The 18,882-nt window shown below is 33.0% G+C and overlaps 7 protein-coding genes across 13 annotated transcripts; 3 read left to right on the top strand and 4 right to left on the bottom strand.

Annotated features, from left to right (window-relative positions):
* Positions 1–1,494: 1,494 nt before the first annotated feature.
* Positions 1,495–4,088, bottom strand: LOC136776723 (uncharacterized). 3 transcript variants are annotated; one of them, XM_066732507.1, is made up of 4 exons: positions 3,860–4,086; positions 3,040–3,161; positions 2,746–2,832; positions 1,495–2,483 (listed from the first exon to the last, which is right to left on the bottom strand). In XM_066732507.1, the coding sequence occupies exons 1-4, from the start codon at positions 3,899–3,901 to the stop codon at positions 2,300–2,302; spliced, it is 435 nt and encodes a 144-aa protein (XP_066588604.1). In that variant the 5' UTR covers positions 3,902–4,086; the 3' UTR covers positions 1,495–2,299. The 3 variants fall into 3 exon arrangements, with proteins under 3 accessions (XP_066588604.1, XP_066588605.1, XP_066588606.1); XM_066732508.1 differs by having other exon boundaries at positions 3,771–4,078; XM_066732509.1 differs by lacking the exon at positions 2,746–2,832 and having other exon boundaries at positions 3,860–4,088.
* A 588-nt stretch (positions 4,089–4,676) lies between these two features.
* LOC136776766 (transmembrane protein 267) lies at positions 4,677–6,427 on the bottom strand. 2 transcript variants are annotated; one of them, XM_066732593.1, is made up of 3 exons: positions 5,531–6,427; positions 5,176–5,463; positions 4,677–5,077 (listed from the first exon to the last, which is right to left on the bottom strand). In XM_066732593.1, the coding sequence occupies exons 2-3, from the start codon at positions 5,461–5,463 to the stop codon at positions 4,751–4,753; spliced, it is 615 nt and encodes a 204-aa protein (XP_066588690.1). In that variant the 5' UTR covers positions 5,531–6,427; the 3' UTR covers positions 4,677–4,750. The 2 variants fall into 2 exon arrangements, with proteins under 2 accessions (XP_066588690.1, XP_066588689.1); XM_066732592.1 differs by having other exon boundaries at positions 5,176–6,427.
* A 77-nt stretch (positions 6,428–6,504) lies between these two features.
* LOC136776769 (c-Myc-binding protein) lies at positions 6,505–7,554 on the top strand. 2 transcript variants are annotated; one of them, XM_066732596.1, is made up of 4 exons: positions 6,505–6,702; positions 6,849–6,970; positions 7,038–7,201; positions 7,289–7,554. In XM_066732596.1, the coding sequence occupies exons 1-3, from the start codon at positions 6,688–6,690 to the stop codon at positions 7,177–7,179; spliced, it is 279 nt and encodes a 92-aa protein (XP_066588693.1). In that variant the 5' UTR covers positions 6,505–6,687; the 3' UTR covers positions 7,180–7,201; positions 7,289–7,554. The 2 variants fall into 2 exon arrangements, with proteins under 2 accessions (XP_066588693.1, XP_066588694.1); XM_066732597.1 differs by lacking the exon at positions 7,289–7,554 and having other exon boundaries at positions 6,506–6,702; positions 7,038–7,260.
* A 135-nt stretch (positions 7,555–7,689) lies between these two features.
* On the bottom strand, positions 7,690–9,357 carry mgr (merry-go-round). Its single transcript, XM_066732595.1, has 3 exons — positions 9,204–9,357; positions 8,420–8,922; positions 7,690–8,065 (listed from the first exon to the last, which is right to left on the bottom strand). Exons 1-2 carry the CDS (start codon positions 9,252–9,254, stop codon positions 8,434–8,436), a joined length of 540 nt encoding a protein of 179 aa, XP_066588692.1. The 5' UTR covers positions 9,255–9,357; the 3' UTR covers positions 7,690–8,065; positions 8,420–8,433.
* Positions 9,358–9,441: 84 nt separating this feature from the next.
* Positions 9,442–12,423, top strand: Cdc45 (cell division cycle protein 45). 2 transcript variants are annotated; one of them, XM_066732588.1, is made up of 10 exons: positions 9,442–9,615; positions 9,723–9,875; positions 9,953–10,162; positions 10,235–10,408; positions 10,484–10,719; positions 10,799–11,135; positions 11,211–11,292; positions 11,353–11,605; positions 11,693–11,769; positions 11,830–12,423. In XM_066732588.1, the coding sequence occupies exons 1-10, from the start codon at positions 9,565–9,567 to the stop codon at positions 11,892–11,894; spliced, it is 1,638 nt and encodes a 545-aa protein (XP_066588685.1). In that variant the 5' UTR covers positions 9,442–9,564; the 3' UTR covers positions 11,895–12,423. The 2 variants fall into 2 exon arrangements, with proteins under 2 accessions (XP_066588685.1, XP_066588684.1); XM_066732587.1 differs by having other exon boundaries at positions 11,211–11,605.
* Positions 12,424–12,560: 137 nt separating this feature from the next.
* LOC136776765 (nucleoredoxin-like) lies at positions 12,561–17,088 on the bottom strand. 2 transcript variants are annotated; one of them, XM_066732590.1, is made up of 7 exons: positions 16,552–17,088; positions 15,895–16,164; positions 15,242–15,342; positions 14,683–14,878; positions 14,367–14,457; positions 14,151–14,287; positions 12,561–13,895 (listed from the first exon to the last, which is right to left on the bottom strand). In XM_066732590.1, the coding sequence occupies exons 1-7, from the start codon at positions 16,996–16,998 to the stop codon at positions 13,659–13,661; spliced, it is 1,479 nt and encodes a 492-aa protein (XP_066588687.1). In that variant the 5' UTR covers positions 16,999–17,088; the 3' UTR covers positions 12,561–13,658. The 2 variants fall into 2 exon arrangements, with proteins under 2 accessions (XP_066588687.1, XP_066588688.1); XM_066732591.1 differs by having other exon boundaries at positions 14,151–14,284.
* A 151-nt stretch (positions 17,089–17,239) lies between these two features.
* On the top strand, positions 17,240–18,873 carry RpL11 (ribosomal protein L11). Its single transcript, XM_066732594.1, has 5 exons — positions 17,240–17,376; positions 17,819–17,971; positions 18,047–18,196; positions 18,282–18,429; positions 18,695–18,873. Exons 1-5 carry the CDS (start codon positions 17,371–17,373, stop codon positions 18,820–18,822), a joined length of 585 nt encoding a protein of 194 aa, XP_066588691.1. The 5' UTR covers positions 17,240–17,370; the 3' UTR covers positions 18,823–18,873.
* Positions 18,874–18,882: the final 9 nt, after the last annotated feature.

The raw sequence follows: 18,882 nt of genomic DNA, 5'->3' as shown, positions 1-18,882 counted from the left end.
TTATATAGACAGAAAGTACAATTGTGAAATCGCAAACACGAATGGCTCGAGTAGACTTTTTTAACGAACTCAATTAAACACTTTAAGAATATTCGTGTTGATTTTATTCTTTTGCATTAACAATTTTATTTGAACGTGGTGATACGACAGAGAGATTAATCACAGAAATATTGTATATATACACAGAAAGTACGGCGAACAACCTGCAAAATCGAAAATAAAAATGGTCCACGTATAATTTTTTAACGAGACTTGATTAAACTTTAAAAACAATAGTGTTGAATTAATTCCAATTCTATTAATCGCGCTGATTTATCCCAAGGATTCAGAATAAAGATTAGTCGTAAGAATATGTTCCATCTGTCGATATAGGCAAGTGCTTTTATAGCGCACGCAACCTCTCAAGTATTTAGTTAGGCCACCCTATAATCCCCGTTTATGTTCGGAATCTATGCTATAAGTAGCACAATCAGAGAACCCTATACAGAGAGTTATAACAGGGCCTATTACACGTGTAGCCTTTTCACTATCGTATTTGTCATTGAAAAACAACAAATTACAAAAAATAATAAAAATTCCAATATCGACGCAAAGTTCTATAAACCACCAACATATATATCGCAGTCTACGGACACTGTGAGAATTGGAGAGCTTTGCACGTTTGTCGTATCAAAATTTTTTTAAGCGCTCCAGCAGGACCAATCTTACTATTGAATCAAGCCAAATCATTCTTATTTTGATTCTTTTTTAGAAAGAAAATTTTCAAAGACTAGGGAATATCAATAATAATATAATCGAGCGTGGATTGGCCGCTGATAGGGCAGGTGCGTAAAAGTTGATAAATTTTAGGGGATTCCTGCGAGTATATCAAGTGGTTGCAGCAGCAGCAGTGGCAGCAGCAAGGAATCCTGGTGTTCGGTAAATCTAGCATGTGTACTACTAGCTATATGTGTACAGCTTGAGATAAGGTACTCTCCTATACACACATGCACATAGAAATGTCCATGTGTGAGTAGACGTATGTGTGTTACGGGGTGGGGTCGTACGCAATCAAGGCGAAGGGGCGCTTTAGGAGAGTTTCCCCCACGTAACCACGGAAACGGCACGTAACACCGCCCACAACCCCCGGGCTGTCTGTCTGATGTGTTTGCTCGATGATTTTATACCAATTACGGCCTATCCGAGGAGTAGCATTGCCTACCACTGCCTACTCACTGCCCCACCACTACCACAACTATCATCCTCATAAATTCCTGCACCACCAGGGAGCAGAACCTGCAGAACTTGCTGCTGCACTGTCCCTGCGCACTAATTGCCACCACTGTTCTCTTCTCCTTTCGCTTACCTACTGCTAATTCATATAACTGCGCTACTCCTCAAATATTCAAATTTTACTCCCACAATTATCCTCGCACACCCTCGATATAGCTCTTACTCCAAATTTACTTACAGGCGAATCGTGCAATTTTAATCATTACAATAATAACGCCAAAGGACAGTGTGAAAATTTATTTACATGACAATTAGTCTTTTTACTTATTAATTTACACTCGTGACAAAGCAGTGTTTTCTTTGGTGTTAATATATCGTAGTTGTACACTCGATAAATTACAATTTTTACAAGGTAGTAATTCTTTTTTTATATTTGTACAAATCCCTCTTCGCGTTTCTGGCAATGATATGAAAATTGCGCACGTACTATAACGCATGAATGATTTATCAGTCTATTGCGATACCCAAGAGTGAAAAGCTGCTCCCAAGTGCAGCAATAAAGGAGAGAATGAGAGAGGAAGATCCGAGATACAATTTTTCTCACATTCCTCGCTGCACTCGTGCATTACATTTGCGATTTGTCAACTGAGCGCGAATATATCAAAGATTTACTCGGTTTGGCTGTCAACCGTAGAAAGCTTAAACGAGCAGTCTAAATATTCACATCCGAGGATCGACGCGCATATCGTACATTTAATACAATAAATAATATAACATTTTCAACTTTTAAATCGCATGTCGCGACATCTATCGACAGAGCGCTGCTCAACATCGCGTAAATCATTTCTCGCTCCTGTTATACCTTCCGCGATAAAACAGACAGTATTAATACAATAGTATAGAAAGAAAGCGAAAATTACAAGACAATTATTTCATAAATCGATATATAATAACAATTTTCTAATATTGTTGAGGTAGTACTCTAAGTATATCTAGATATTGTTATACATATAATCATCGTTATTTACTATATGCTCTTGCGGATTATTTTCGGTGCAATGATTTACGCGATTAGAGCAAGGACTTATTAGAATTTTGATCGACTTTCACTGTAGCGCTGAGCATTTTTCACTTCCACTTCCTCGACAAAATTGTCGGTTCCACTGTACATGGAGAATCCTCGTCGGGAGAGCTCCTCACCTGGAATTATTTCAGGATTTGAGTAGCAAAACTCGGACATCATATTTGTCTGAGTGTTCAACTGGTTCGATCTAGAAAGAAAGAAGAATCATCGACGTTAAAAAACAAGTTTTATCTCGGTGTTAAGAATGTCGTTTGCGAGCAATTTCATAAAATGTACAAATTTACTTAGCACTCCGTATAGAGATAAATATACGGCAATCGCAGGCAATAGAGATACGCTATCAGCGATACGCTTTATAATTCTCAACGTGAATCACGATTACTACAAGTGGTAAGAAATATGTCACTCGATCATGAAAAATGATATAATAATTGAATTTTGCTTCTTACATGTTTTCAGACTTTTTTCCAGGTCGGGTGAAGCTACACTTCCGCAGACTATGCGGGTAGTTCCATGGATAAACTCCGGGTATATCACTGACAGTTGAATCAAATAATAATGCGTATAATTTAGAATTTCAACGTATTTTTTTAACAATAGGACTAAAGACACACGTTAAACAGGAAGAAAACATAAAATTCGTGCCAATTTCACATTCAAAGCATTTTTAGGGCACAACTGTTGCGCAATCCATTTTTACAAAAAGCTCAAAATCCGTAAACGTTAAAATATATTATACTCACTCGTCGACACTCGAGCGAAGCTTGTAGAAAAGGCAAATGATTAGAATTAAAAGTAGAATGAATAGTAACACTCCCACGCCGCAAGCTATATAAAAATATAACTCCAGATCTTCCAAGGTTTCCTAAAGAAAAAAAAGAATAGCAAAATTTTGATTTCACCAAAGAATTTCTTCATTGATACGATCAATCACGCGAATAATGAAATACGAGAATGTGTCGAAAGGATTTTTGTCACGCGCGACTGCATTGCACTTCCTTGTTATAAGCTTTTCGCAAGACTCTGATGCCAACATTAAACAAATAAAAGTATGTTACATCCGATTAAAATTCTCCAAGACTTTGTAACGTTGATCGAATTATTTTTGCAATATCCTAATGATTTCCTTCTTTTGATCCTACGAACCATACATACTTTTACAATTTACCGCATCTATCGGCACTTTTCAAAGATTCGTCTCTCAGCACGTAACCTTGATGATTACTGTATACATAACTGCAGAATCCATAATAGAGAATGTGTGGCTGCAGATTCATAATTCAAGAAGGCCGCGTTATTCATGAGCTATGCGTTTATACTAATATCTCTCAATGCGGATTTGATAATGAAAATATGCACTATTAATAATATATAATTAAACTAATTGTACAACAAATAAAAATATTATTATGAAAGCTTTGGTAAAATAATTAAAGATTGCAGAGTTATAGGGAGTTAATTTAGATGGACTTACCATATTTTTGTATATGTTATAGCAGGGCCTTTTTTAATGGGATCTTCTTTCAGCAGGTTAGTAATTTATCAAGATATCAGTATTAATACCTTATCTCCGTGGGCTTCGTATCTCTTAAAATCCGGTGGCATTGTGGATCACCGGATATCGGAGAATTTTACAAAATGCGCAGCTTTCGCTTATACATTAAATAGAATCATAAACACTAGAGATAATGATAGATATTAGAAGAAAATGCACGCAGGTCAAAAAGTCCAAGCGGTGGCTTTGACTGACGGGAGCCGAGTAAAGCGTCTGTAAAGTGTAAGTTTGCTTGTGAAGCTAAGTAAAATTGTATGCCGATAACCCCCTCCAACCCATCGTCACCTGAGTTATACATATATATATTATGTACACACACGTGCATCACCAAACGCACCAAACTTCCTGAAAGAGTATCAGAAATATCCGTCCTTCGTACCTCCCCACGAGGAACTTGATATTTTTTACGTGGGTATTGGAAAATCTGCAGCTGATCGTTGAATAACTCTGTCATTGAGCTACTGCAACCGTGTTTCGCTGAATATCATTAAGCAATGATCTTGTATAATACGCTGTGAAAGCACGTGCTACTCGTTTGCGTATTAAGCAATGGTAAAAGAACAAAAGTGTATGTTTCCTGACATAGCAGATGAATAGGATAAACGTATGTAGACTCATAGTCTCTCAACATATTTTTATTTAACTTGGCAAATACTGACAATATCAAAAAATGGTACAAGAATTTTCTTAGCAAAATCGACCCGTCTAATTTAGTTTTCCGCTTGACCACCGTTTTTGAGATGCCTTGATATATGGCCCTTCTGTGTCCCTTTCAATCTACACGTTAGATTTATATGAATTAATACAATTGCTAAAACAAGTGTATATATATGAAATAATAAATTTATTTCAAACAATTTACAGTATTTTTACACAGGTATGTTTATATTAGATATAAATTAAACAATATCAGGCATGGAATGTTTTTCAATGATAGGTGGTGTATGCCAGGACATAATATAGTAGGCAATGTAAGGAAGTGCCATGTCCAAGCTAATATATAAGAAGTATGGTAGGGGTTTAGTAGAGCCAATGGGACAAAACCACCAACCCCTTCTATTCGCGTCTCTTATATGGTGACTTAAAAAACTGGTTAAGATCATCCATGCGGAAAAATACAATCTTATTTTATGGTAAGCCCTTGAAAATATCAAGAGCAAGGCCCAAATTACAATTGGCACTGTTGTGCAGTGTAAGAATGGTCTTCTGTTCAAATGCGTGGCGTCCTAAAACATAAATTGTTTATATCGCAAATTATCACTTTTGCTAAAACGTTTTATAATTAAGGGCATTGTAAATTAATCATCCAGTTAATTTTACTTACGTTTATTCTCCATGTCCCAGATTCTATAAAATGATCAATATCTACGAAAGACGATATAAAAAAACAAATTATAACGCTTTGCAGATTTGAAACTGTCAACTTTTTTAAGAGAGCTAAGATTAACGCCCACGTGAGAGCACCAACTGTACCATGCGTTAAATTGTCGTAAATCGCGCGCAGAATCTCCGTCTTTCCAAACTTCAAACCTCTGTCACCGAGAATAGAGACTATACCGATCGACAACGTCAGTAGTAACTGCACGATATATTCCAACTTACTTCGTGGCATCTTAACATTATGACATAATTATTAACCACGAAAATTGAGCCTTAATTACAACGAGAAAAAAAACAACCTCGTTGACTAATAGAAGCACTTGTGTTAGATGTTAATAAACGCCATTTTGAGTTCAATATCTTCCATACTTTATCCACATAAGCTAATCTTGTTAAACCTTCAAAACCTTAGAAATCTACTATTGTACATTCTTTCAATTATTTAAGATACAATAAAAAATTCTTGCATATGTATCTCTACTAATTTTAAACTTGAAAATACAAATGTTACTTGATTTACTCAATCTGTTTGAAGACTGCGACGTAGGTTAACTACTTGGCTCATTCTGGCTCATTCATAGCATTGTAACAAATAAATAATTTCAAAATACATTCCCCCAGTACTACTGCAAAATTGAGATATATATTATACAATATTATGATTATTATACTATCACTATTGATAATTTGCAGTGAATTTTTGAAACAACACCAAACTGTTTTATATCCCACATCTATTATTGTTTTTTACTTAATTCGCTTTATTCAAACCTAACCTATCTACACGGTTTACCACAAACCATCCGGCATCACCATTCACCAATCACCACGAAATTTCGGGCTGTCGCTAGGCTACCCGCTACGCTACCACTGGCTACTACACTACAGTGTCTACTGGTGTCTACTCACTACTGTCTACCTACAGACCTACAGTAGTCTATACATATACATACGTACTGCACTAATTGTCGACGACTAGTCAACCAACATAACTGGCCTTAACGCACCGGCCTCGGGCTGCTTTAGTTTATTGTAACTTGCTACCGGTAAAACGCAGTTGAACTTGAGTAAACGAAGCTTTGATTTTAGTTCAGACAGGAATTATATTGGACATTAATTAAACATTAACTTGTGTATAAGCCGTTTTACTCAAATTTTCTATCGTTCGGAAGCCAAAGTCAACACTGAAAATCAAGATGGTAAATAAATTACTGTACTATATTAATAACTTAGAAATCAATGATTGTACTGAAGTAATGTTATCTCGATTCTAAGCGACCATAGTCTTTTGTTTCATCGAAATCTGAAACCGTAGTTACCATTCACGTCAGGCTTTTCAATGGTGAAAGTTCAACACGTGTGTGCAAAAATTGGGCATACGCATCATAGTAAATAAACAATACCGAAGATTTTTCTCAGTTTAGAACGTAAATAATTTTTTTCACATATAGAAAAAATGTCAACATATAAGGTACTATTAGAGTCCAAAATTATCCAATATATGCATATGTATAACCTTGTGTGCTGAAATAACTTTGAATCTACTGATAGTATTCATTTTGTAATAAATTATCAGGGTTTAAATTAATGATTTAAAGCTTTTATATCTCTTTCTAGCCAATTGATTCTAAACGAGAAGAGTACCGAGAATATTTAGAAAGGGCAGGTGTGATGGATGCCTTAACAAAGGTTCTAGTATCTCTATATGAAGAACCAAATAAACCAGATGATGCTTTAGAGTATCCTTTAAGCAATAGAGAAATATATTCTTATGAAAAATTATATAAACTCCTTATAGAAAAATAGATATATTCGTAAAAATTTAGGAGGAGCAGCAACAAGTTCATCTGAGATTGATACATTAAGAAAAGAATTGGAAGAGGCTACAGCAACAATTGCTGAATTAAAAGACAAATTAAAGAAAGAGACAGAAGAAACAACGGAATAACATGAATCCTCGAAACTCTAGAGTAATTTTTGTACTAGTCTATTCAAATAAATACATGATTTAAGTTCTAATGAAATAATATTAGACAGTTTTATTATTTTATTTTAAGATGGCGCAGATCATACATCGACTGTGATAGATGATGTAATCCATATATGTGATACACGCAAATAATGTTCTGTCCAGTTTGTGTTCCTTTGTTGTCAGTAAAGCACTATAAAACCGCTTTATATATTTTAAATTTTTTACAAGAAAGTAATTATTTCTGAATAATGCAAAGTGCTTAAAATGATATAGTTCTCTGAAACAGGTAACAAAGACAGCTATGTGCCTTAAAAATGTAATATATAGTTGACTAGCTAAAATGTTAAGATAGAATATAAGAAATGTCATTCATAATGTAAGTATATGACTATGTTTTAAAATTTTCTAGTAGCCATTTTTTCTAATAAAAAAAGAAAATAAAAAATGTTTAACTTAATCAGTATATTACACCACATAATCCAGATCTCAAGTTTTCCAGAAGTTGATTTTTATTTAATACAATAATTCTGTATATTAAATATTACATATTATTACTTTTTACATTAAAAATTATTAGTTTATTGGGGGGTAGCAGAATAAATTTACTTTAATATGACCAGTTGATGTGAATCAATGTTTAGGGTTATATTTGATATTCTATTCAATGTTTTCTTTACTTTTGTAGCTGTCAAAGAATGTACGCAGTTAAAAAAATAAAGAGAATATTTAGAATGAAAATGTATTCATGATACAGTATACATAAAAGCTGAAGTATCTATATTGTACCTAAATGTCACAGATCTCACTGCTTTAGAGAATTGAATCCAAAAACATATTCACATGCCTTGTTTATTAATACAATCTGCAACAGAAAAATTAAGTTAATATGTTGATCAGTATAACTTAAAGTGGAATCAGTTATACAGTCACCATACAGATGTGCGAGAACCCAAAGGCTTCAAATTGATTGATTCAAGATGAAGATTTTTTTAGGGATAGAAATGGATTTTTAAAACAATATACATACCTACTTTTCATAATGATTAAGCATTATCAAATAATTTTTCCTAAGCTAATTCTGCAAATTATTTATAAACATTCAATTTAAAAAATAGATTTATTACTCAGAACTATCTTATTTTTCTAAGTTTTACTAACAGGATCTTGCACATCTTTAGGTTTTAATATATTACAAAATAACTGTAACATCCTTTACCCTTTTTAAAGTCTTCATGTTCCCTTAGCAGCTTTGCTCTTTTTTACATCCCAATTATAAACTCTTGCCATATTCACTTCTGTAGTGGTAAACTGATCACGTACAAAGTCCAGGTCATGCTCAACATGACTTAAAGCACGCTTAGCAGATTCAATATTTTTATTTAACAACACTTGGGCATCATCTAAAGTGTATTCCAACATAACACTAGCTCCAAGATACAAACACACCTTATCAGTAGGAGGAATGATTGCTTTTGCATAGACTTGCTCAGACAACAGAAAATGTGTTTCAAGATTTTTACTGTTATTCTTTTCAGTTTGTAATTTCTCAATCATCTCCAAAGCCCTTTCGAGATCTGGAATTTGCTCCTTCAACCTTTTCCTTTTGTTGACCAAATTGCATTCCATAAATTTATATTTACTATAATTCTCATCCAACTTTTTGAGAACTTTGTCTACTGTATCATTCTCTGGTCTTGCCATATAAGCATCAACATCATCCTATATAGAAATAAGAATAAAATATATTTAACATATATTAATCATAAATTTAAATCGCCTTTCAAGCTATCCATGCATGGCCATATAAGGCAATATGAAAAACTTCAATTAGATGTATTAATATACGAAAAAGGGAATCTACTGACATTAAATAATGAATAATTAAGAAATTAGTTATCTCGGTATGTGTAAGAGTACTGAAGTATAAATAAAAATTTGTATCAAATAAATAGTACTTTTAGGTTAGAGAGATTTACTATAAGTAATAACAATAAACGTACGACAAATTCAGCTTCGGGGATGCCAGTCTGCAGCGTTGCCAACTCCGCCATTTTGAATTATGCTATGCTGTATGTATAGTAAGTGGCTATCTTCTTCTTCTTGGAGAGCAGCATGGGCCATGGGCGAGTAGCAGCCAGCATGTGCCCGCGGGACTCCGCGGGCAGGCCGCGGGAGTGAAGTTAAGGTGGTGGGGGAAAATGGCTGGCGAGTGGTGGCCGCCATCTTGAATGTAGGTAGATGGCGCAGAACCATCTTTGGTTTCCGCGGGAAAAAACTATCAAGAACAAAACAAATGTTCTGTGAGAAAATATCATAACATTTTAAGTCATCTGGCATCTACATGCCGGCATTTATAGCAAAATGTTTGTTACAAGATTGAACGATGAATTTTACAACGTTATAAAAAAAAATGTGAGTCAGGATTTTTTTTATTTCCTTCATCATTTTCCTATTAATAGTGTTTAGGTTAAGAGAGGATTTACAGAACTAATTGATGAATTTTTATTGTATTTTTGTAGAGATGTCTTCTGCTGGTTAATTTTGATATTGATGCAATCTGTGCTTGCAGAATATTGCAACAACTTTTTAAAAATGATAACATGATTTATACACTTCTCCCTGTACAGGGAATACAGGATATGTCTAAAGCTTTTGAAGAAAATTGTCAGGAGGTAAAAGGCATTTAAATATTTAACAATACTTATGTAATTTAGAAATTATGCTTTATGAAACTTAATTATTGTTTTAGGTTACCAATGTTATTATGATTAACTGTGGTGGTACATTAGATATTGTAGAATTATTGCAACCATCTGAATCTATAAATTTTTTTGTCTTAGATAGCCATAGACCTTATGATTTATGTAACATTTATTCTGAGAGTCAAATACGAATTATTGGTAAACCAGAATCTGACGAAGATATTCCTGAATATGAAAGTATTTTTAGGGATGATTCGGTAAATTGATTTCTCTAATTGGAAGATTTGGTATTATCATTGTGTAGTAACAAATATTTTTTTAATCTTTAGTCAGACGAAGAAAATGTTGAAAATGAATCTGATATTGAAAATGAATCTAGGCAATCCAAGAAACGTAGGTTAAATCAAGAAGACCTTTTGAAAAGGAGTGAAAAAAGAAAATGGGAAGAGAAAAGATCTGAATTAATGTTTAATTACACACAGTATAGCTATTATGGAAAATCGGTAAACTCAAATGAACTAATTTAATATTATTTACTGGATTGAGGTAATATAAATAATTGTATCTAATATTTTAAGAGTGCAGCAGTAGTATTTGAAATGGCATGGAATATGTCTAAAGATAATTTGGATATGGCTTGGTGGGCAATTGTTGCTTATACAGAACAAGCACTTCTCAGTAAGGTTGAATCAAGGGTAACTGTTATGGATGAAGGAAAGCTTCAGGAACATGTCTTTAGATTATCGTGTAGGCAAGGTATTGATGTTGAAAAGCAGCAACAACAAACAGCTCTAAAAATAACTTATGATAAAGAGTATCCTTTTTTCTAAATGAATAAATTTCAATAGTTTATAAAAAACAGCATTGTATTCCATAACCAAACAAAAATACAGCTTACAATTAGCTCTCTACAGGCATTGGACAGTTGAAGCAAGTTTGAGACATTCAATAACAACAGCTGTTTCACTAAGGCTTTGGTCGATAAAGGGAGAAAAACGTCTAAGGGAACTATTGGCAGAAATGGGTTTACCATTGGCACAATCAAAGCAAAAATTTTGTGCAATGGATCTCAGTTTAAGACAAGAATTTAGACAAATGGTTGAGAAATTAGCAGAAAAATATAAAGTTAATAAAATAGTAGGCTCTAGTTTTACTTTGCAATATGGATATAGATTTAAATATTGCGCGTCTGATATAGTTTATGCTATGCTAGCGTTAATGGAATCTTCAGTATGTAAACTAAAATTTAATTAACTAATAATTACAATGACCAATCTTTTAATAATGAAATTATTGTGTTTTAAGTCAAAAGATAGACCACCACAACGCTGCTTTTTAGAAGCTTTGGACTGCCTTTCAAGGACAAAAAAAGACATACTAGAAAATGGTATAGAAAAAGCAAAGTTAATGTTGAGTAACATTTTTAAAACAGCCCAGAGCATTTTAGAGATGAAAGAGATTAGAAACGTCGGCTCGTTCTTGTATATTGTTGTACCTGATGGGAGTCCGGATAGTAAACTATTTGCACATCCACATCCTTTAATGATGTTAGCTCAATTTACTTTGAGAGCTTATGTGGATTCTTCAAGGAGCAGAAGAGCTCCTGAATGGCCTCTTGTAGCGACAGCTATTTTTAACCCAGACGAGGGTACGTGTTTGGTGGTTGGTATTCCACCTGTTTGCGAGGATCAACCAAGAAGGTACGTCTTTTTTTTTTAACAATACTATTAGTTTATTTGCTTACTTAACGATTTTTTATTAACTAATTTGATAAATATATTATCCAGTTTATTTGGACGAGCCTTTGAGGAGGCAGCTAAAAATACAAATTCTTTTATTGAAAACGATTACTTTGATACAACAAGTAAGTTTATTAGAAATTAATTTTATAATCTTTATCAATAATCGAATTATATTTTAACAGTAATAAGACTGAAAATCGAAGAGCGACCGAAATTTTTTGACGCTTTGGCAGCGCTTCTAACGTAAAAGATACTTATTGTGAACCTGGAAGTTTTTAAAATGTAATTAATACTGCATAGTAGCAGCTTATTACTATCTAATTTTAACCAGCATAGCAATTGTATTAATCCGGTAGACTAATTTTTGTCAAATATGAATAATCATGTATATAATTTTATTTATAAACCATAAGCACTAGTATACATTTTAATACCAGCGACATTTGTAGCTTTAAAAGTTGTAAATTATAATATGTACAAATTTAAGATAAATTTTTTTTATAAATAATGATGTTAAAGATACTACAATGAAGATACTTATACTTATAATATAATGACTACTGAATAGATTCCTTTCATTCTTTAAACTGAAACTGCTAAATAAATACAAACTTATAATAATAAAAACCGTACTGGAATTGGTACATATATCGTTGTTGCACCCGTGTGTTCTCCACCAAGAACAAATTAACCGTCTATAGTTTTTATACAAAAAATATCAGGGAGATTCTAACGCTGACATTTATGTCAATACCAAGTTAAAATATGGATCTTCTTTGCTTCCTTGTTCGATTTAAACGTTTTTAGAGACTTCTGTAATGATAAGAGTTGGGCCGTAAAAGTGAGGAATTGATTTTTCTTTAAATTTCTATACGCGAGTGAAATGAAATACTTATTAAAAAGTGTGTCTACATCAGGGTATTTCTTTTTTATTCATAGAAATTTAATTACAAATGGCTGTAGCTCTTTTACAGCCATTCTTTATTATAGCAGAGTCTTTAGAAATATTTTTAATGGAATATCGGTTTTTATATACGGACCTCAAAATTAGTATTATACGTTATCAGTTCGTCCACTCGTGAGTCGGTAATGCGAGGTTCATAATAGAAATTACTTTTGGTAGTTATTTATATCATACACGAGGCAGTCCTTTTCGTAAACGTAGATAAAAATGAATACCATCTTATTAAAGCTATTAAAATAAATGATAAAAAATGTGTTATATATCTTCGTCGATATAATGGGGGTAAACAATATATTTTTATAATTTGACTCATCTCTATTCTACCATGTTCATTGACTCACGTGCACTTTACCACTAGCCTTTCTTCACAGTCATCACAAGTATTTTAAACTTATTTATAAAATTACGATTTGTAACAAAACAATGGTATCTCACGTTTTTTGGGCTTCTTCAATTCTTTACGAATTTCTTTCATAATTCTTAGCGAAAGAATGCTGCCATATAAATGACATTAAACATATTCCAAGAGAGTGCTTGTTTTTTAAGGATTAAAAAAATATTCTAATTTTTTATTTAATCACTAGACTTATAAAATAACGATGGTATTTTAACAATTACTTTCTATTTGTCACAAACTTTGACTTTACATGCGTTGGAAAATTTTCAGGAATCAAATAAGCCCATAAAACATTACTCAAATACGTGTTTTTTAATGCGCATTTTTTACCTGTGATACAGACTGCATTTCGATTCGCGCATAAAACACTCAGAGTATATAGTTTACGTTACGTTAGTTATAGAATTTGAACGCTTCAAACGTGCACATGCATGATTCGAAACGCAACCATAGATATCAATGGGCTTCTCGTAACAGCTAAGAGAAAATCCGTAATATTTCAAAACTCTCTTCATTATATCTCACGAATAAGTTATTGCTTTCTTATGGTTGACTCTGCATTCCTCCTATTTGTACTTAAATCAAATATTATATCCTTCTTTGTATTATCTTTATGCTATAAGTATTCCTGACTTTTTTTACATTTGTCTTTACAAAGACTGGAATAATTTTTTTTCTTTTGTAGAATTTTTGTGAACTGCAGCTATTTTGTTCTGTGTCAGTTTATTATTACAAAAATTATCGACAAATTGCTGAACTGAGTCTACTGTGATTTCGGCTCCATCTTCCATGACCACGTAAATTCCTCTAGGTATATCTATGGCAGTTAATAGTGGTACTGCGTCATCTAAACCAACAAATTCCCGAAGAATATCCGACGTTTCACACTGAAATATAAAGTGGTAAAAAGATATTATGTGCTGAACAATGTAGGATTAAATCATGCCAAATAACATCTCAGAGAATTTCAAGGCCCATTTAAATGGTTAATTAACATCTTGACTTTGTCAGATATCAGGTGTCACTAACGCAATATTGTTAATTTACAATTTTCGAGTTGGGAGGAATTAATCTTACTTTCAGTATGAACGAATAAGCACTAGACGAATTTAATTAATAATTTTAATATATATTCAACTTACATCTAACGCTATATAAAATTGTAAAGTATCGTCAGCATCGTCAAAATTTGGGTCATAATCTGCAAGATTTTTCCTATAAGATTCTGCTGCCGGTAATAGTACACTCTCGCCAAAATGGATTTCGCAATCCTCGCCTTCTAAGATAATAAGTCCAAATGTCAATAAGTATCAATATTCTTTTTATATATAAATGAAAATATTTATTACTAAACTTACCAACAAAAAGAATGATTGCTGGTGCATCATGCAGTGACGTCGCATATTTTTCGGTTAGGATATTTACTAATCGACTAGTCCATGGAAAATTCTAGTTAGAAAAGAACAAAAATACTTATTGATATAAGCTATAAAGTAAATATAGCTTCTACACCATTCTACAGTATTTCTTAAATTTTTATGAGGTTACACTAGATATTACAGGGTATAAAATTAATTATATTCCTATATCAGTTTTGGGGTATTAAATAAACTGAGGAAACTAACAAGGTAGGGTTTTGCAAGAGAATATTGCTAATTTTAAAGATATAATTACCAGTCCTTCGGGATCCTCTAGTAATTCCGCTCGGCCGTCAAGAGTAATGATGTTATCCCGAGGATCCAGAATGACCAAGGTGGGTATTGCTTGAACATCTAGAGCCCTTGCCAATTTCCGTCGTCTCTCTTCCTGGCTAAATGGTATCCTCAGCCAAGGCATTGCTTCTGTGTGGGTGGTGTACGATTCATCACTCCTATTATGCAATTTTTATGTACACATAGGGAAGATACACCTTTCATAGATGATTAATTTTCCTATTTTATATTTCATACAAGGATTTCTCAAATTCAACAGCAGCCTGACTTGACAGTAATGGACTACAAATAATTTTATAATCTACGACATAAAAATACAATTATTGGTTTAATTTAGTAAACTATTTTTAAATGATAACATTAATCTTGTAAGTAGTATTTTATCCTCATTCTTGACCTTATCTGGCTTCCTTATTTTTGTTCAGATGATGAGATGATCGAGTTCATCAGTTCACAGTGTAGTAGGTAAATAGAGAACAGCTTAATCAATCAGAGAGAAGACCAAAGGAGAATATTCTTACCTATCGGAGCTCACGAAAATCACTTCAAAATTGTGTCCTTTTTCTCGAATTCTCTGATACGTATCCACTAGTTGAGGGATAAAGGCCTTGCATGGAGGGCACTATAAATATAACAAACTTTTAAATGTCAATAGATTGCTGAGAGTGTTCAAAGAGAAAAGTATTTCCAAATTCAAAATTTTACAGTTTAACATCAGTTATGATATCTTTAGAGAAATTTTAAAAACCAAACAAAATAAACAGAAAAAAATTAAAAGAATGAAAGAAAGAGATAAGTATTAGATAGTGCGATAGGTTTGATCATTTTAGTTATATCTCTTATACTTTCTACACTTTTAGTAACCTTTTTTTTATTCATTGCATAAGTTGATACCTTAAAAAGGGTATAGTGTAAATAATATAACTTTCTGCTAAAACAAACCAAATGTCTACACAGTTCATTTAAGAATATTATATTATGACTGAACAGGTAGAAAATAGGCAGATTACCTATTTTTAGATCTTTATTAGCAAGGAACAACAACTGTGGTGAAGCAATTAATTACAAAACACATCTATACAAGTTATTACAGTAAAGAAGATATACTTTTAGTTTTAAAATGACTAATTGTGTATGAATAAGAATGTAACACAGAGAGGAAAAGTAAAATTACCCAGTGGGCGCTGAAGTAGACAGCTTTGAAACAATGCCTAAGTTCCTCGTGGAGCATAGGCTCATTAGATTCTCTGGCTGGACATGGTAGGAGTGGCCCATCTTCAAGGGCTGCCTTGGGGTGTGGTGGCCTCCAAGGAAATTCAGATCCCATGGGATCTCCAGTAACTCTTTCAACTCCACAACGTGTTATCACTGATCCATTTATGCCATCTAATAGTATCAGTGTTGGCACGCCAGCTTTTATTCTATACCTCCTAGTCAATTTTGTCTGTATTGAAAATACTTCATCAGAATAAAGTATTATAATATTGACCATGTTACATTATTATTACAACTAACTTTTAAGTACTGAGTTTGTCCTTTACATAACATATAACTTATATATAGTATATAGATCAGCACTTGTAGCCTACTTGCAGTAATAATGTAAAATGGCCATTGGATGTCTTAAGTTTCTAATATTTTTTGTCTTTAGCCTGCAGAAGGTCAAGCGGCATCATATCGACCGGAATTCCGTATAAATAATAAGATTTAAGAGTAAAATTTTATGTTTGGCCTAACACTTTCAATTCATAAAATTAACCCAGCTAAGCTTTAAGCTTATAATATTGATTATAATAAAAGAAATGTCAAAAAATATATATTAATTACTTACTTTTCTTTCATAATCCCTATTTGGTACAGCGAACCAAGGAAGATCATTAACATGAATCTTAAAGCTCTCTTTAAAATCAAGTACATCAACGACGTTGCTCCAGAGAACTACGTGCACAACCTCAAGTGATTTCCTTCTGTCCCTATGATCGCTTTCCGGGGTACTCCCATTGACGTTGGCATAAAGCTCAGCAAGCTGACGTGTGAAATCATCACAGGTAGCACTTGAATTAATAAAACTGAAATATACACCGATCACTTCGCAGGTGCTACGTCCATCTTCGTCAACAAGTGAATTTTCTTCATTTTCTTTAACGGAATCTTGTAAGCTTGCTTGGTAGCAGCGCGAAAGTTGTTTGCCGAAAAGCCGGTGTTGCCAGAAGCTTGAATTTTTTACTCTATCCGGCAATGTCGCCGTAGAAGCCAAAAGTCGTTCACTCGTAGACATCACGTTCTTTATTCCAATTCAACAAATTCATTTACCAAAATTAATATGAGCGATTATATTCTGAGCGTTTACGAGCGGCAATTGGATTTTGGATTCAGATTAACCTAAACACAGTAATGTGCAACTGAAGCTGGAAGAGAGATGAAAATTCCTAAGATTCTAATCAAAGCTTCTTTTTGCATTCATAAAAGTGTGTTCATATCGTTAGCAAAATAGAAACTAGCTAGTTAAGGGAGCTGACTGCTGAGAGTGCTGAGTGAACTGACTGCTTGCTGGCTTTGGCCGCTGAGGGGAATTCAGTCAGACTTCAGGGGAGCGTTAGTAGAGCCGTAGAGCCTAGAGGTCGCACAAATCATCCTCTTTCTATTTAACATGGCGGTGAGTGTGCATGCAAAAGTGAAAATTCTACTTAAAATCCAAATAAACTTTATACATCATAACATACTTTAGAGAAATATATAAACAGTGTCGAAGAGAATATATTAATTTACATTTTGAATACATTCTTTTTTACTAAAAATACTGCTTAATAATATTTTATAACAACAATAGCACTGAACTCTACACACTTATTTTTCTTTAGCACGTACCGCTAGTATAACCTCTCATAAAAATTTTAAGTCTCTTGTTACAAATTATACGTAACCCATTTATTTCATTCGGTGTAAAATTATTTTTTTTGTAAAATAATATAATTTTCTCATAGAATAGTATTACTACATAAAATAAAAGACCTAGCATTTTATTAACTAAACGTTAGTAAAAGTGGTTGGTGTTTTCAGTGAATGCTTTCAGCATTTTAATTATTTATATTTTGTAGGACACTATCAAACCTGAGAGCAAGCCTGAGAAAAAGGTGAAGAAAGATGCTAAAGATGCATCCAAAAATGTTATGCGTGAAGTTAGGATTCGCAAACTTTGCCTGAATATCTGTGTAGGAGAGTCAGGTGACAGACTTACCAGAGCTGCCAAGGTAGGTTACACATTTTTAATTAAATTCATTTATGGAACATTGAGTAGCACTTTATTTAATTTTTTTTTGTCATAGGTCTTGGAACAATTAACTGGACAGCAGCCAGTTTTCTCAAAGGCTAGATATACAGTACGTTCCTTTGGTATTCGTCGTAATGAAAAAATTGCAGTTCATTGTACAGTTCGAGGAGCTAAAGCAGAAGAGATCCTAGAACGTGGTCTTAAGGTGCCAAACATGTGACCATTTCTATCAGCAGTAACTTTAAAAAAAAACAAATGTTTTAATAATAAACATTATTTTTTTCATCAAGGTCCGAGAATATGAGTTAAGGAGAGAAAACTTCTCAGGCACAGGAAACTTTGGATTTGGTATCCAGGAACACATTGATTTAGGAATCAAGTATGACCCCAGCATTGGTATATATGGTCTGGACTTTTATGTTGTTCTTGGAAGACCAGGTTAGTAAAACTGTTTTAACATTGTATATTAAGTAATTGATAAATGGCTAACAATGCACATCTTCTGGTATCATAGATGTTTCTGAATTAAGATATGTCTATTTATTTCTTTATGTGCTAAATGAAAGCTTCATATTTGCAACCCATGTCTACTTTCTTTTACTGGATGTGTTACTTAATTGAGGCTACATTTTTATTGCTATTAGAATATTATATTATTGTGTAGCTATTGATTTTCTTTTAAAATATTTTATTAATTTTTCAGGATTCAATGTTGCTCACAGACGAAGGAAAACTGGGAAAGTCGGATTCCAACACAGGCTTACCAAAGAAGATGCAATGAAATGGTTCCAGCAAAAGTATGATGGTATCATTATTGCTGGAAAAAAGTAATATACATTTTGTGTATTTTACTATTATCTAATAAAAGTTTTTAAAAATCCATTTCTTATT

This window comes from Prorops nasuta, unplaced genomic scaffold (genome assembly GCF_024137725.1).
Source record: "Prorops nasuta isolate Cenicafe-Biocafe unplaced genomic scaffold, Cenicafe_Pnas_1.2 PNAS00010, whole genome shotgun sequence".
In the NCBI taxonomy this organism is placed as follows: domain Eukaryota; kingdom Metazoa; phylum Arthropoda; class Insecta; order Hymenoptera; family Bethylidae; genus Prorops; species Prorops nasuta.
The sequence above is the reverse complement of the archived record's forward strand: the minus strand, read 5'-3'. Positions and strand labels throughout refer to the sequence as shown.

What these genes read in the sequence shown, in the direction of transcription:
- LOC136776723 (XM_066732507.1), bottom strand. Translation starts at nt 3,901, where the DNA reads ATGCCACCGGATTTTAAGAGATACGAAGCCCACGGAGATAAG. An exon ending in ACGAAGCCCACGGAGATAAG is followed by an intron (nt 3,162 to 3,859) that starts GTATTAATACTG and finishes TTTTTTCTTTAG; the next exon opens with GAAACCTTGGAAGATCTGGA. An exon ending in GGAAAAAAGTCTGAAAACAT is followed by an intron (nt 2,484 to 2,745) that starts GTAAGAAGCAAA and finishes CTTTCTTTCTAG; the next exon opens with ATCGAACCAGTTGAACACTC.
- LOC136776766 (XM_066732592.1), bottom strand. Translation starts at nt 5,463, where the DNA reads ATGCCACGAAGTAAGTTGGAATATATCGTGCAGTTACTACTGACGTTG. An exon ending in CTGGGACATGGAGAATAAAC is followed by an intron (nt 5,078 to 5,175) that starts GTAAGTAAAATT and finishes TTTATGTTTTAG; the next exon opens with GACGCCACGCATTTGAACAG.
- LOC136776769 (XM_066732596.1), top strand. An exon ending in AAACCAGATGATGCTTTAGA is followed by an intron (nt 6,971 to 7,037) that starts GTATCCTTTAAG and finishes ATAGAAAAATAG; the next exon opens with ATATATTCGTAAAAATTTAG.
- mgr (XM_066732595.1), bottom strand. Translation starts at nt 9,254, where the DNA reads ATGGCGGAGTTGGCAACGCTGCAGACTGGCATCCCCGAAGCTGAATTT. An exon ending in TCCCCGAAGCTGAATTTGTC is followed by an intron (nt 8,923 to 9,203) that starts GTACGTTTATTG and finishes ATTTCTATATAG; the next exon opens with GATGATGTTGATGCTTATAT.
- Cdc45 (XM_066732587.1), top strand. Translation starts at nt 9,565, where the DNA reads ATGTTTGTTACAAGATTGAACGATGAATTTTACAACGTTATAAAAAAA. An exon ending in GTATTTTTAGGGATGATTCG is followed by an intron (nt 10,163 to 10,234) that starts GTAAATTGATTT and finishes TTTAATCTTTAG; the next exon opens with TCAGACGAAGAAAATGTTGA. An exon ending in ATAGCTATTATGGAAAATCG is followed by an intron (nt 10,409 to 10,483) that starts GTAAACTCAAAT and finishes TAATATTTTAAG; the next exon opens with AGTGCAGCAGTAGTATTTGA.
- LOC136776765 (XM_066732590.1), bottom strand. Translation starts at nt 16,998, where the DNA reads ATGTCTACGAGTGAACGACTTTTGGCTTCTACGGCGACATTGCCGGAT. An exon ending in TCTACTTCAGCGCCCACTGG is followed by an intron (nt 15,343 to 15,894) that starts GTAATTTTACTT and finishes TTATATTTATAG; the next exon opens with TGCCCTCCATGCAAGGCCTT. An exon ending in TAGAGGATCCCGAAGGACTG is followed by an intron (nt 14,458 to 14,682) that starts GTAATTATATCT and finishes TTTTCTAACTAG; the next exon opens with AATTTTCCATGGACTAGTCG.
- RpL11 (XM_066732594.1), top strand. An exon ending in TCCTAGAACGTGGTCTTAAG is followed by an intron (nt 18,197 to 18,281) that starts GTGCCAAACATG and finishes TTTTTCATCAAG; the next exon opens with GTCCGAGAATATGAGTTAAG. An exon ending in TGTTGTTCTTGGAAGACCAG is followed by an intron (nt 18,430 to 18,694) that starts GTTAGTAAAACT and finishes TTAATTTTTCAG; the next exon opens with GATTCAATGTTGCTCACAGA.